At 53.5% G+C, this 14385-nt stretch overlaps 1 protein-coding gene and 1 long non-coding RNA gene across 4 annotated transcripts in view; one reads left to right on the plus strand and one right to left on the minus strand.

Annotated features, from left to right (window-relative positions):
• On the minus strand, positions 1-5232 carry LOC122167019. The gene is made up of 8 exons (XM_042831222.1): positions 2212-5232; positions 1994-2050; positions 1728-1784; positions 1532-1591; positions 1367-1431; positions 1067-1142; positions 848-894; positions 1-663 (listed from the first exon to the last, which is right to left on the minus strand). Exons 1-8 carry the CDS (start codon positions 2281-2283, stop codon positions 462-464), a joined length of 636 nt encoding a protein of 211 aa, XP_042687156.1. The 5' UTR covers positions 2284-5232; the 3' UTR covers positions 1-461.
• Positions 5233-5786: 554 nt separating this feature from the next.
• Positions 5787-14385, plus strand: part of LOC122167032 — a 13022-nt gene continuing 4423 nt past the window's right edge. Inside the window, exons 1-4 of one of the 3 annotated variants that reach the window (XR_006170933.1) lie at positions 5787-5997; positions 10668-10726; positions 10995-11169; positions 12801-12844. This is a non-coding gene — a long non-coding RNA (uncharacterized LOC122167032). Of the gene's footprint in view, positions 5998-10667; positions 10727-10994; positions 11170-11986; positions 14316-14385 lie in introns of those variants that run through there. The other 2 variants (XR_006170931.1, XR_006170932.1) reach the window with 2 other exon arrangements.

A 14385-nucleotide genomic window follows, 5' to 3' on the forward strand; every position in this document is an offset into this window, starting at 1 on the left:
TTGAGAGTTTTCTTAACAGCCAGCAACAACCAATTGGTGGTAACATTGGCCAATGGGCTGATTGCAATGAATAACATTAGATGTAACAACTGTAGGCAATGGCTGTGACAAAGAGCCAAAGAATAACAGATGACAAAGAGAAAAGGCAGAAAATGGAGAAAGAGGGACAGGCAGCAAAGCGCTCGTAGATCCAGCCACGTCCTGGTGTCAGGTGCGGATCTCCAGTGTGATGGGTCGTCGAAGGAGGTGGTGTTCAGCCGACGACGGCTCACGACGACAGTAGAAACTCACTGAGAAGTCCAAAGCGGTGGCACTCAGCTGCCTGCCAGCACTGCCCCACAGCTGTGCCTGTGTGCCCCGGGGGGCAGGAGCACAGGAGAGGCCCCTTCCATGGGGACAGAGCCCTCTCCCTGCGCTCCACCGCGCAGCCCTGAGCTTGGAGGGGCTACTGAGCCCGGCGGTCAGATGGGCAGCAGCCCATCACAGACCACACGCAGGGTGCTGCTCGCAAAGTACGCCAGGGAAGCGTACATTGCCCGGGGCAGCACTCGAGGCAGGAGCCGATAGAAGAGCTCCTGGTCGAAGTGCTGGGCGTACAGCACTGCAGAGCCCAGCACAACAACGAGGAGCAGCTGGAGGGAGACCAGGATGAGGCAGATCGTCCTGCGGGGCAAAAGAGAAAGGGGGCCGGGAATGAGGCGTCCCCCCCCACGGCAGCACAGCCCCACACAGTGCCGAAGGGGCCGTTTGGGAGCCCCGCCGGCTGCAGTGGGGGTCCAGGCCATCAGCCCCCCGCCGGGAGCCCGGCTGCTGGCGGCGGGGCACGGGGCAACGAGGGGACACTCACTGCATCCAGAAGGTGAGCCCTCGTCTCCTCGCCCAATCCTCCTTCTCCTGTAGGTGAACACAGGGCAGGGACAGTGGTCAGGCCCTGCTGCACAGCCGGGGCTCGTGCGGGACAGCGGGAGCCGGCAGCGCAGCAGCACAGCCCCGGTGCTGCAGGGAGCCCCGTCCCCGGGGAGACCCTTGTGGGTGGGGTGAGGGTGCGGTGGGCTCTGCCCCTTACCAGCTGTGCCTCCACCAGCTCTGGCAGCACAGCCCCAGGCACGGGGGCTGCCTCCAGCTCCAGCTGATGCTGCTGCCTGTAGGACACAAGGCTCGGTTGGAGGGTGCCGGCCTCTGTCACTGCGGGGGCTCCCCAGCAGTGTGTGCCCACTCCAGGGCTGGGATGGGGCTGCTCCGTCCCGCCATGTGCCGAACGGAACCTGAGCCCCAAGCCCAGCGGCGCTGCAGCCCCATTGCTGCCCCGGGTGCTGCAGAGACCCCCGGGGTGCAGGCGTGGGCTGCAGGGCCCAGTCCCACTCACCAGGCACTCTCCACCTCCAGCTCCTCCAGCTCCTCTTGCAGGCGCTGTTTCTCCTGGCGCAGCACCTGGCAGACAAAAGCGTGAGCGCCGTGCCCGTTGCAGCCCTCCTCCAGGGTCCCCAGCCTGGGGGCGGGTAGCCCCGATCCCCTCGCCCCTCCACACTACCTCAATCTCCTCGGTCTCAGAGTGCAGCTGCTTTTCCAGCTGGGCGATGAGCTGCTTCTCCTGCAAGACAACAGCTGGGCCATGTGGGATGGCTGTGCTGGGACCCATGGACCCAAGGGACCGGGACCGAGGTCCTCCTCACAGCCAGAGCCGTGAGGACGCCGAGCTCTGAGGACGAGCCTCCGCTCCACCCTACCTGCTCCAGCTCCTCTCGCCTAGCAGCCGCTCTTTCATCCCCTGCTTTCCGGCACTCCTGCGGGCAAGGAGGAGAGGCCATCAGGGCACCGGCGCTCCCATGGAGCTCCGTGCCGCCGTCCCCTCCCACCTCCTCCATCGGGGCGACCGGCGCCCGCAGGGCTGCAGCTGCAGCCCCGCACGGGGGGACTTCTCCCACCCCACGCCCCACGGCAGCACTGCTGAGCCCGCACACCCACACCGGCCCGTGCCGCTGCATCCGCTCACCTTCATCAGCAATTCCCTGGCCGCGGCTCTGTGGTTCTCCACAGCCCGCTCATGAGCCTGTGGGAGGAGAGAGGAGCGGCGCTGGCACCGAGGCGCTGCCGGCAGCTCTGCATCCCGCCGGAGGTGCCCGGCCCTCTGCTGCCGCGCCACAGGCAGGGCGCCCTCCAGCCGGCAGCTCGGCCCGCCGGCCCTTCTGTGCCCGCGCACCCAGAGCTCACCTCCATCAGCTCCTGCAGCAGCTTCACGCGCTGCAGCGCTGTTAAATTTCCGCTGGCAAACTGGGCCCGCATGGCTGCACCGCTCGCACAGCTGCTCGCAGACCTGCACACCCGCAGAATGGGGCCGGCAGGGTGAGCGCTGACCCACTGCCCCCGCCCCGCCCCGGGGCCTCTGTGAGCTCAGCACGGCATTGTGACATCACCAGCACAGGAGGGTCCTTGGAGATCATTAAGAACCACAGCATGGATGCGTTGGGAAAGTCCTGGAAGATCATAGAACCATAGGATGGTTTGTGTTGGAAGGGTCCTGGAAGATCATTAAGAACCACAGGATGGCTTGGTTGGGATGGCCAGCGTTGGGAGTTCCTTGTTGATCAAAGAACCGTAGATTGGTTTGTGTTGGAAGGGTCCTGGAAGATCAGAGAGGCATAGGATGGCATGGGTTGGGATGTTCCTTAGTGATCATTGAACTGTAGAATGGTTTGTGCCACAAGGGTCCTTGAAGATCACAGTTTGTTCTGTCTGCCAGGACATCTGCTCCCTCCCATGGAATTTCTGGAATCAGTTTAGAATTGACATCCTCTTGTTGAAGGTAAGATGGCAAAACGGATGCCTCAGCATGACGTAACATCAGTGGGAGCCGGCTTGGGCAGGCCCCCTTAAAAGGTTGGAAATTGACAGCGAGGATGATTATTAGCCTTCATCTCATGACCACCAGAGATGTGAATTATTTCTTGGAATTTCTGCCCATGTCCTTGGAATGTGATGGATACGTACATGCTACGCCAATAAATCTGCAATCCCTGCTTCTCTGGCTGTGCGTGTTGGTGGAGCGATCCCACGCACCCGACTGTAATAAAGGCATCACCTGCTTGACACAACACATGCTGTGTCCCATTCCTGAGTTGGTTTCCTCAGCTTCTTCACGCCCTAAGAGAATAAGCTTGTTGGACTAGACTCTGTTCAGCTTTCAAACCCCATTATTTTAAATGAGATGCCACGCTCCAGGAAGCTGAGGTGCTGAGCTTCTTTTGACTCAACTGGCTCGTAGCTACGGTGAGATATTTCCTTTATTGCAGTCTAAATGGAAGCCACACGGAGTCGGATGGGCTGCTGCTTTCCTTCTGCAGTGCAGAGCAGTCCATCCATCCCAGCACCACCACCAGTCGCCCACACGGCCCAGTGCTGGGGACGGTGGTTCCGCCGGCGCCGTGACCGGACTCAGCTGAAAGCCACTCCGCCCCACCCTGGCATGAAAAGCAGGAAAGTGGCGAGGCGTGCGGAGGGGCGGGAATGGAGGGGTTGGTCCAGATGTTGCTGTGTTCCCTTCAGTGGCCCAGGCCAAGCTCGCTGAGCTGCTCCTCCTTGGAGCAGGGGAGCGGTGCAGGTGCGATGAGCTGGCCATGCACAGCACACCCTTTCCTTGCTTTTTGCCTCTCCGCCTTCCATGAGCAAACAGCATCTCCAATCTTTCCTTGCTCAACAACCGCTCAGCTCAAAAAGAACTGGCAAGCTTGCTTTTAGAATTACTTTCTCTGTACGGCCTGATGCTGTAAAGCACGAGCTCTCCCAGTGATGACCTGCCTCTGATGTGCTCGGCCTGCAGGGAAAAGCTAATCCTCTGTGTCTGCAGGCTTTGCTCACATTCCCAGTGTAAGAGTCAGTTCAGAATTGAAGCTTAGCTTCACTAACAGCAGAAATCCAGCCTCTGCCAGCCGTGTTTTTCTCTCTCCTGAAACACTGAACGGCTGCAAGAAGCAACGTTTCAAAAGCTCCTTTACTGCACAAAAGCTAGGACATAAGAACAGATTTCCAGACCAGGCATACTTTTCAGGGAGACACCAGACAAGTGGAGACAATGGAAAGCACTGGCAAGTCAAAGCTGTGCTCAAAGCTTGGATGCAAGATCTAACGTCAACTTTTCCCATGCAGTTTAGCTATGGCGATGATAAATGATGGCCAAAAGCTTCCCTGCACCAGATCACCAAATCCAAGAGGTCAGGAGCTGCAGAGATGTAGGTTCATCTCAGCCCAGGAATCCTTCCGTTCAGCTCACGGGCAGAAGGCAGTGGGGCTCTCACGTCGCTCTGCTCCCAGGCGGGGTCCCCAGTACAGTGCAGAGACTGACTGTAATCATTTGCATTTCTCCTTTGCCTACTGGCAAGCACGCCCACTGCAGGGCACGTCTCATCCCACCCTCAGTCCTTGTAAGAAACACCGGGGCAAATCCGCCTGCGCTAAGCACAGCCCTTCCTTCCATGGAGCAACAAAGAAACCATTCTGCCCTTGCTCCTGACCCTTGTCCTGCCCCCGCCTGCCCTCAGAGTACAGCCATCTTCTCTTGCGGAAGGAAAGGAAAAGGAAAAGGGAGAGGACAAGGGAGAGGAAAAAGGGAAAGGGATTTATGAATATGTCAACCCTGTGTCATGGCAATCATAAGCCTTGTGCATGTTCTACTCCATCCTTCTCACAGCCATACACGGGGCACAGGGGAGCTGACGTTTTCGCTGTTGGGGATCCTGCTCTTGGTCCCCTGTTGGGGGAAGGAACGGGGCTGGTGGTTGCAGTCCTATGACACGGCGGTTTGTGCCACCCCATCCTTACCCGGAGGTGGACACGGGGACGGGGGGGGGGGTCTTTGGAGCTGCAGAATTGACTGCACACAAAAGTACTGAAAAACGAACGCTAAACATTGAATCATTTAACATAGAAGCAATAAACAGAGAACTGACCGTATTCCCAACCAGCACCACCCGAACAATCATCCCCCCTCACGGCTTCCCTCCTCGGGGCCAACACGAAGCTCACGCGGCTCCGGGAGCTCCGCACGGGGACAGAGAGATGGAAACCGGCCCTTGAGGACTGCGGCTGCGGGGCAGCAGCTCAGCACAGCGCTGCCGATGATTGGAGCCGGGCGAGAGCCGAAGGCTCTTGCTGATTCTGTGCCGGGCTCGAACGCGTCTCGATCCGTGCGATCGCTCCCTCTCTTCCGGGGCTGCCCGGCTCAGTCAGGAGCCGCTCCCGGACACCGGCCGGGTCCCGCCGCTCGCGGTAAGCCGCCGCTTCTCGCAGCCCGGCGGCGCCCCGCCGCAACGAGGACGGCTCGGTTCCGGCGGGGGACGGACAAGGCCGGCAGCGGTGCTCCCGCACCACCTTCCCTTGACCGCCCGGCGTCCCCGAGGCACGGGGCGGGCGGCGGCGGGGACGCGGGGCGGCGAAGCGCCGCGACTCTGCCCTCGCGCCAGCGCCATCACGGCGGCCCCGCACCCGCGTCCGCCATTGGTGGAGAGCCCGCGCTCGGCCCCGCCTCCTTCGCTCTCCCGTTAGTCGGTCCGCCGAATGGGGCGGGCGCTCCGCGCGGGATCCTTTCCGTCCGCGGTCGCACCGTCATTGCGTCATCACCGCGCGCGTCCCGCATGGCCCCGGCCCGGCTGCCCGCGGCGCCGCCCCGCGCTGTGCACCCGCTCCGCTTCCGGGGCCCCGGACCCTGGCTGGAGCTGCGGGAAGAGGAGGGCGGAGACGCGGGGGACCGCAGAGAGGCTGAGCCCGCGCCCTCGACCGCTCCGCCCCGCCCCGCTCCGCTCCGCCCCGCTCCTTGCCGGCCTCTTCCTGGGAAGAGGAAGGTGTGGGAGTCATAGGGAGGGACGCGCGATGGCAGCGTCAGTGGTAGGATCGGCTACTTCCTCCTCCGCTCCTGACACCGTGCGCTGGTTTCCTTTGAGAAGCACCCAGAAGCCAGAGCCCATTGTCACATCTGTGGGGTTCCACAGGACGCACAGACGTGGGGTAAGTTGAGGTTGTAAACTTCTGTACAGTAAGGGTTGTTAGGCACTGCATTGCCCAGGGAGGGGGTTGAGTCACCGTCCCTGAATGTGTTTAAAAACCTTTTGGATATGGTGCTCAGGGCCGTGATTTAGAGGAAGGTTGTTAATTGGGGTAGTATGGTCAGGTCGTGGTTGGACTTGGTGATCTTTAAGGTCACTTTTCCAACCTGTGTGATTCTCCAGCAGGGCCACCTGAAGTGGTGCCCGGGACCGTGTCCAGATGTCCAGATGGGTTTGGAGACAAGAGGAGAGGGTGCAGCCTCTCTGTGTCCCTGTGCCAGTGCTGCAGCGCTTACAGTGCAGGAGTGCTCCTGATGTTTGGTGGCAGCCTCTGGTCCTGGCACTGGGCTCCACTGGATGCAGCCTGGCTCCGTCCTCTCTGCCCCTCCCTGCTGGGATTGATGGCTGTGGGTGGGATTCCTCTGAGCTCCCTTTCTTCAGGCTGAGCAGCCCCCTCTGTCTCAGCCTCTTGTCATAGAGGAGGTGTTTCAGTCCCTTCACCATCTTGGTAGCCCTCCATTGGACTCTTTGCAGTATGTCTAGCCTGGGAGCCCAGACCTGGACACTGTTCTCTAGGTGCAGCCTCACAGAGCAAAAGTAATGGTGCAGAATAAATCTGCTACAAGACAAGTCAGGAGTGGGGCTGTGATGGGAGCACACTGCTTTGTGACTGACATGGAGAACTGCTAGGAAGAAAGCCTGGTGGGCCTGAACACAGATACCAGGTGGTCCAGCTGTTTCACTGGAAACTAGATACTTAATGGACAGCAATGTGGAGAAATGTTCTCCTTGTCGTTGTGCCCTGTGGCTTCTTTCTGATGTGCTTGGGAAGTCCCACTAGAGTAGACTGCTGCGTGAGACAGAAGCCTGGTACCACATCACATGTGTGGGTGGAGGTTTACTATCTCTGTTTTCACATCTTTTATGTTTGGTGTTTTTTTCTTTTCAATTCAATTCTATGTGTGCATTGGTGCAAGTCTGCCTTTGCTAAATCCTTTTCTTGTGGCCTTAGACAACAATCAAGGGGGTCTCAAGTTTCAGCGCTAAGCAAGAAGTGCAGGCACTCAGGAAGGCCATGAAGGGCTTTGGTAAGCTGATCTTCCTCCACAGGTCAACTTTTTTTTTTTTCCCCAGCACTGGGAATGGCTGCACCACAAATGGTGGTTTGTTAGAGGGAAGCGTAGCTGCTTGCATTGCTCTGCTGCACAGCTGCCCTAAAAATCGTTGGGCAGTGGAAACAGAAGTGCCCTTCATGTCCCGAAATGCAGCTGCTCTGGTGGTGTGGGTCCTGGCAGCTTTGTGTACATAGATGGATGTATCCTGGGGCTGTTGAGAGCCGGCTGTGTAGGGGACTGGAGGTGGCACAGGAGCAGAGGGCACTTTGTTGTGCAAGCAGCCCGCCTGGCTTCCATTTGTTTCTTGCACGGATGAAGATGCCATCGTTGACATCTTGATCAAACTAAATGCTTCCCAACATCAGTGAGTTCTGATCACCTACAAGAGTGCTACAAGAGCACTCCTGGCAGGGCAGGTGGTCTGCAGAGATGCGTGAATGTGGTTGTGTCACTTGGGTGAAAAGTGAAAAACAACCCAGTCTCCATAAGAGAAAGCAGAGACTTTACCTGACCAAGGTTGTTTTGTTCCCGTTCAGTTGAGAGCAGTTGTTGATGCAAGGAGGGTTGGAGCCTGAAGAGAAGTGGTGAGCAGCTCAGTTCCTTCTGTCCTCAAAAGCCGTACTTTCTGCCAACTCCTTTCTCCTCTCCTGGCCTTCTAGGATTTGATGGGTGACTCGAAGTCAGATCTGAGGGGAATTTTACAAGGGTGCTCATTGGGATGATGACTCCCACCACCATGTATGATGTGCATGAACTAAGGAGGGCTGTGAAGGTTTGGAAATCTTCCTTTTGTATGGCTTATGTTCTGGCCAAGGGCTTGCTGCTTTGTTATGTATGTCTTACTATGAATTCTTAAAGAAACCTGGCTGCGTGTCACGAGCAGTTGCTGCTATCTTAAATCTTGAATTAGTGATTCCCTAGGGAGAGGAATAGGTGCTGCCTGGTTGAAATTGTGGCTTCTTGCACCAATGAAGAAGTTGGTTGCATTAAGGAGAACTACGAGCTTCGTAAGTAGTGTGACAGGCCAGGCCTTGTCCTGCTGCCTGACAGTCAGTGTGTGTGTGTGTGTGTGTGTGCAGGCAGATGTGAAGAGGAAGGAGTCTGGGGAGCTTTCAGGTGTGACGGACTGGCCAACCTGGGTGTTGCTGTTTGTGCAGAGAGAAGCTAGACTGGAATTTCACCAGCAGCTGAACTGGTGTAAATAAAACAGGGAGGAGCATTCTGTCTGTCAGCAGGACTTGTGGCTCTCTTGCCAGTTTCTTGCTGTCTGTGCTTCTTAATTGGAGACTGCAGCACTGATGATGATGGCTGGAGCACTGCAGTGATGCTGAGAGCCCTGGGCCCAGCTCTGCACGTAGCAGGTTATGGCTGGCAAATGTTGTGGGCAGCACCCAGGTGGTGGCCCAGCTCCTAATGGATGCTGTGTGTGTGTTCTTGCTAGAATGTGGCTCTCCCTTGAGGATGGCATCGTATCTGACACATCTTCCATGTTTTGAAGGGTCCTCGTGTCCCTAACAATGGTGAGCCAAGCTGAGGGGAAAGGAGGTGAATCTTCAGAGCTGTGGGCAGAGCTCTGCACTCAGTGGTGAGGAGCTCCAGGCTGGCTTTTTCTCACCCTGTGTGTCCCATGTCTGCTCCTCAAGCCCAGCTTCTGCAGGGAGGGGACTCTGACTCTGGGTGTGCACCAGTGTTGTGGGCTCTTCTTTAAACATACCAGTAAAGTGGGTTGCTGCTCATTTTTAGAAGGAAGCCCAAAGCACACCTGAGCTGTGTTTCACTGTGTTTGTGAGCTACTGTTCCCTTTGAAGGACTCCATTATCCATCTCCAGCAGCTGATCCTGAATGAGGAATTCCCAGGAATTGCTTCCAGTAGATGCTCTGGTGAACGGAGTCTTCTATCCTTGTGTCTTTGCAGGGAAACAGAGATGAAGGAATGTAAGTGGCTGTGCTCAGCAGATGTTCAGGTGTGTAGTAATGTGCTTCCCAATCTATTCTTGTGCATGTGATGTGTGGTGAAGAGAAGCCAACCTGTGAAATGGGAGTAATGGTTCTAGTCTTGTTTGCAGGACTATAATGAGAGTCTCCAGACAGGCTGGCTGCTTGGCAGGGGCAATGACATTTTGGTTGTGGGTTGCCGTGCCTGGTTGGTGCTTGTTGGAAAGTACCTGTGGTCAAGTACAAGTACGGGCCAGCAGTGCTCTAGCTCTGAGGAATTAAAGATCTCCTGTATGCCCAGTCTTCTCCATGAGCCTCACTTTGTCATCCACAGTGTGTGTCAGTGCCTGTAGGAGCAGGGGAGAAGAAATGGGGAACAGATGAGGTGCAGTTTATGTCCGTCCTCTGTACACAGAGCAGAGATCACCTGCTGAGAGGCAGCACCCCTGCACAGTGTCCTGGGTTTTTTTTCCCTTCCTTGTCTGTGTGTGTTGCTTTTGTAGGAGCTCCGTAGGTTGTTCAGTAAATGTGAACTCTTCTGAGGCAGCAGATGTCCTGGAGAGAGCCCCATTCCATTCATTCCATTCAGGCTGTTTTGTTCCCTCCTGAGACTGAAAGGGGCTTTAGAAACATAAGTACAATTGGCTGCTGCTCCAGCATGGAAAGCAGAGAACATGAGGTGTGACTGCCATTGGGGTAGGGGGGAGAGGAGCTAAGAAACTTGATTGGCAGCACAAAGTAGCAGGTCTTGAAAATGGTAGTAGCTGTGGTAGGCCAATTAGCAAGTCTGTTAGCAATGAAAATGAATTCTTTCTGTGGGACAATCCTGGTTTAGCAGGAATGATAGAATGCTCATGCAGTATAGTATTGTTGCAGAGTGATCCTTTGAATCTCTCTGACTTTCTGCCATGGATTCTTCCCCCTAGTTTTTGATGGTAATGAGGCATTGCTGACAAGGACGTAACAGACAGCATTAAATCTGAGATGTCAGGAGACCTGGAAGGTGCTTTGCTGGCTGTGTGCGAGTGCTCTGCTTTTAAATGTTCTGTACAAAGGAATGAAATGATGAGAGGTGCTGTGTCTGCCCTCGAGCGGCTGTTACGTGCTTTCAGGAAGCAGTCGTGGTTTGTCTTTGTTTGTGGGCACAAATCCAGGCTGGGTGGGACTTGGAGCACCCTGGTGCACAGGGGGGTGTCCCTGAGATTGCAGGGGGGTTGGAACTCGATGATCTTAGGGGTCCCCTCCAACCCAAACCATTCTATGATTCTGTGCTTTACAGACCCAGCCAGGTGAGAAAGCTTTGTGCCTTATGGCACGGTGTGCTTGGCCAAAGGGAGCTTTGGCAGCAGAGGTTTGCTGTCAGAAGACATGAAGACCTTCATGCAAATCTTGCTGTGTGCAGGCACAGAGACATCAGCTCACAGCACGTCACTGACTGCATGCCTGCACTGCAGCTGCTGTTTGTTAACCTGGAGTTGCATCGTGACAGAAGAAATGCCTGCACCAAGGAAGTGCTGCAGCTTTGTAAAAAACCTCCTGCTTTTACTGGCCTTAATCCTCTTGTTCTTGTCTCTCCTTACAGTCAAGTGCGTGTGAAACGAGCCTGCGTGCTTTGCTGAAAGACTGTTGAAATCCATGGAGGTAAACAGATTTTGGAGTAAGATTGCTTGCTTCTTTCTTGCATTTTCGTGCTCGAGTCAGCCAGCAGCATTATGGCAGTCGTGAGATGGAAGCTGCAGCCAGTCAGGAAACTGGCTTTTCCAGGAAAGCTCAGGCTTTTCTGCACATCAGGGTAGTAGCCATACTCAGGAGCAAGCTGCTGCTCATGGATTGCTCCATTAATGCAAAAATGCCGTAATGAAGAGCAGCTCCTGCACAGGACTGGGCACTGAGACCTTTGTGTCTGCAGGTGATTCTCCAGCAGTTCTGTGTCGGCTGCACGTGGCTGCATTGCTTCCCAGGGCCTGGGAGCAGGCGACAGCACTCTGATCAGAGCGATGGTGTCCCACTCCGAAATGAATCTGCTGGATATCAGAAGAGGATTCCTGACCATGTATGGGAAGTCTCTCTACTCCTTCATGAAGGTAAACTTGTCCATGTTAACACAAGAAGTGGGATTTTCTGAGTGCCTTTAAGGACTTGACATCTGTTGGGTATTTTAGAGCAGTTGAGATGAAGCAGACTTTACAAAAACATACTGAAAATGTTCCTGAATATTGCTAAATTGTCTAGGATATGAATGCTGCAAGAAGAAATCTGTCTTAAGAAGAATTTTACTTTAATAGAACTTAGAAATTATTCATATTCCTTTTTTTTTCTTAGTAACTCAGTTTGCTCTGGCCTTCTCTCTTCCTCTTCTCTACTTTCTTTTTTTCTGCACTCTTCTCCCTCTTTTCTCTGCACCATTCCTTCCTTTCTTCCTCCATCTGCCCTTCCCTCTTTTGCTGTTCCCTCTGTTCTCCCTACCCTCTTTTTTTTTTCTCTTGTCCTTTTTAGATCTGCTCTTCTTACCTGTATCTTCTATTCTGCTCTCTTTCTTTTCCCCTCTCATTCATCACCTTTCTGTTCTTCTCCCTTACAAGCTCCTCTCTTTTTTTCTTTGTTCTGCTGTCTTTTCTCTCCTCTCCTTCTCTCTTCTCCTCTTTGTGGCAAGAGAACTCCGAGCTCCCTTGCTGGTGTGGCAAGAGAGGCGCAGGCTTTCTTGCTGGTGCAGAAGGAAGGACGAAAGACCTTTATTGTAGTGCTTACAACCTTTTATACCCGCACATCAACAACTGGTTACCTGCAGGAACAAGGCGCCTCATGTGTGTTTATGTCTGGCTCAAATTACTGCTGAGCTTTTTTACTCATAGCAAGATAACAAATTTCTTTATCCCACATCTTCCCCTTCTTTATTAATAGATAAAGAAGCACGGTTCAAAAACAATCCTAAAAGCAGCTAAACTAAAAGCAATACACCGAACAAACGATGTGTTCTTTGGAGTACAAACAATGGTCCATATTAACCAACCCCAACAACTCCAGTTCTTACGATTCCTCAGTGACACAGTTGACAAAGTGTGTCTTGTGGGTGAGAGTCCAAACCACTGGTGAAGGCGCTGTGATCATGTTACAGCAGATGGTGAGACGGGTGGCCAGACCCCCAAACTCACATGAGCACCCCCTGGACACCGCAAGACTCCTCTGGGAACATCCCCAAACCCTTCTGGATGAGTCTAGGACCACAGAGACCCACATGAGGACTCCCTGGACCCTACCAGACTCTACTGGGACATCTCCAGATCAGCCCGGGGACTCCTCAGAGCTCCTGGGCCCACAGTGGGATCTTCCAGATCCTTCCAGGGTGCCATGGGACCAGCCTGGGGACTCCCTTGAACTGGGCTGGGGGTTGCCTTGGCAGCAGGATAGGCTTCGGTGTGGAAGAATCTTCCCAGTGCTCACCTCAGAGCTCAGGCTGAAGGCAGCAGTGCATGGGAAGAAGGGGCCTCTAGCGCATCCATGGCACTGGGGAATCTGAGGGGATTGGAAAGCAAACGGAGAAGCAACAGATGCTCTGCAGCACGGGGAGGGCTTAAGAGCCTGACTTTGGGCAGCGGTGCTCTGCAAACTGTTGGGAAGCAGCAGGAAATTCTGCCAGTGGTTCCCTGGGAAGTTCCTTTGGAAGCTCTGGCCATGTTCCTTGGCCTTCCTCCCATTGAATGCCTTTCTCTTCCAGATGGCGTCAGCAGGACCTGTTGTGCATGAGCTTCCGTCTCTGGGGTAAGAACACTTCCTTGCCCTGCACCCCTGGCTCTGTAGTGTGGCCTCAGCTGCCTGCACGCTCTTTGCATGCCTCCTTCCTCCCATCTGTATGGTGGAAGGCAGCCCTTGGCAAAGCGAAGGAACAAAAGGGGTTGGGGGATAAGGATAACTTTGGTTGCAAGTGCAAAATTTGGTCTTGTCCTCTGATATTTTGGGGAGAAAACCTGTGGTAGTTGTAAGAAAACGGGTATTTCTGGGAGAAAATATCCTATTTTTGGAAGAAAAGGTCAGCTTTGCAACTGAAATGTGGTATTTCTGTGAGAAAATGACCTACTTGTTGGAGAAAAGGGGGAAATTCTGGGAAGGAATGTCTTCTATTTGAGAGCAACTGTCTTCTTTTTGGAGTGCAAACCGGTCCTTTGGGGAGAAAATAGGGTCTATATGGGAGAAAATGTCCTCTTCAGGAGTGTAGAGTAGTACTTTTGAGAGAAAATGGAAAGTATTTCTCAGAAAACGGCAATTTCTGGGAGAAGACAGCATGCTTTGTTGGAAAATGACATCTATTTGTGAGAAAGCTGGGATTCTGGGGAGAAAATGCCGCATTTTAAAAAATAAGCTGGTATTTCCGGGGGAATATGTCCCATCTTTGTTAGAAAACTGGAATATCTGTGATCAGATGTCATTTTGATGGGAGTAAACATGATATTGAGGAGTGTAAAGTAGTGCTCTTGGGATGAAATGTGAGGAATTTCTAAGGGTACTGGTATTCCTGGGAGAAAATGTCTTGTTTCTGAGAGAAAATGTCGTCGTATTTTGGGGGGAGAAACTGGTATTTCTGTGATAAAATGCCCTATTTCTGGGAATAAATGTCCTATTGAGGAGTGTGAAGTCATATTTTTGGTAGAAAATGGGAGGCGTTTCTAAGAGAACTGGTATTTCTGGGAGAAAATATCTTATCTTGGGGGGGAAAGTTCCTATGTCTGTGAGAGAACTGTGTTTCCGGGAGAAACTGTCTTCTTTAGGCAGAAAAGATCACATAGTTGCGAGAAAGCTGGTATTTCTGGGAGGAATTTCTGGGAGGAAATATCATATTTTTGTTGGAAAATGTCACATTTGCTACTGCCATGTAGTATTTTGTGGATGAAACATGCAGTATACCTAAGAAAACCTGTATTTCTGGTAGAAAACGTCATCCCTTTGGGGAGAAGACTGGTATTTCAGGGAGAAAATATCCTTGTTTGGGGAGAAAGTGTCCTATTTTTGATGGAAAAGTAGTCCTTGTGGGAGCAAATGCCATGTATTTGGGTGAAGGGTGGGATTTTGGGAGGAAATACCGTATGTTTGGAAGAAAGTGTCCTCTTTCAGATTGAGATGTGATACTTGTGGTACTGTCCTACGTTTGGGCAAAAACTGGTATTTCTGGGAGATAATGTCATTTCATTGGAGCAAACCATTATTTTGGGGAGAGAATGTCTTATTTTTGGAAGAAAATGTGGTACCTTGGGGGGGGGTGGGGTGGGGGAACTGGCATTTCTGGGAGAAAATGTCATCTTTTGGGG

This window comes from Centrocercus urophasianus, unplaced genomic scaffold, assembly GCF_019232065.1.
Source record: "Centrocercus urophasianus isolate 14NV4802_14NV808 unplaced genomic scaffold, USGS_Curo_1.0 seq_102, whole genome shotgun sequence".
Lineage (NCBI taxonomy): Eukaryota > Metazoa > Chordata > Aves > Galliformes > Phasianidae > Centrocercus > Centrocercus urophasianus.

Coding starts and splice junctions, on each gene's coding strand:
- LOC122167019 (XM_042831222.1), bottom strand. CDS start 2,283: ATGCGGGCCCAGTTTGCCAGCGGAAATTTAACAGCGCTGCAGCGCGTG. Junction 2,051..2,211: donor TGCTGCAGGAGCTGATGGAG/GTGAGCTCTGGG, acceptor CTCCTCCCACAG/GCTCATGAGCGGGCTGTGGA. Junction 1,785..1,993: donor CCAGGGAATTGCTGATGAAG/GTGAGCGGATGC, acceptor CCTTGCCCGCAG/GAGTGCCGGAAAGCAGGGGA.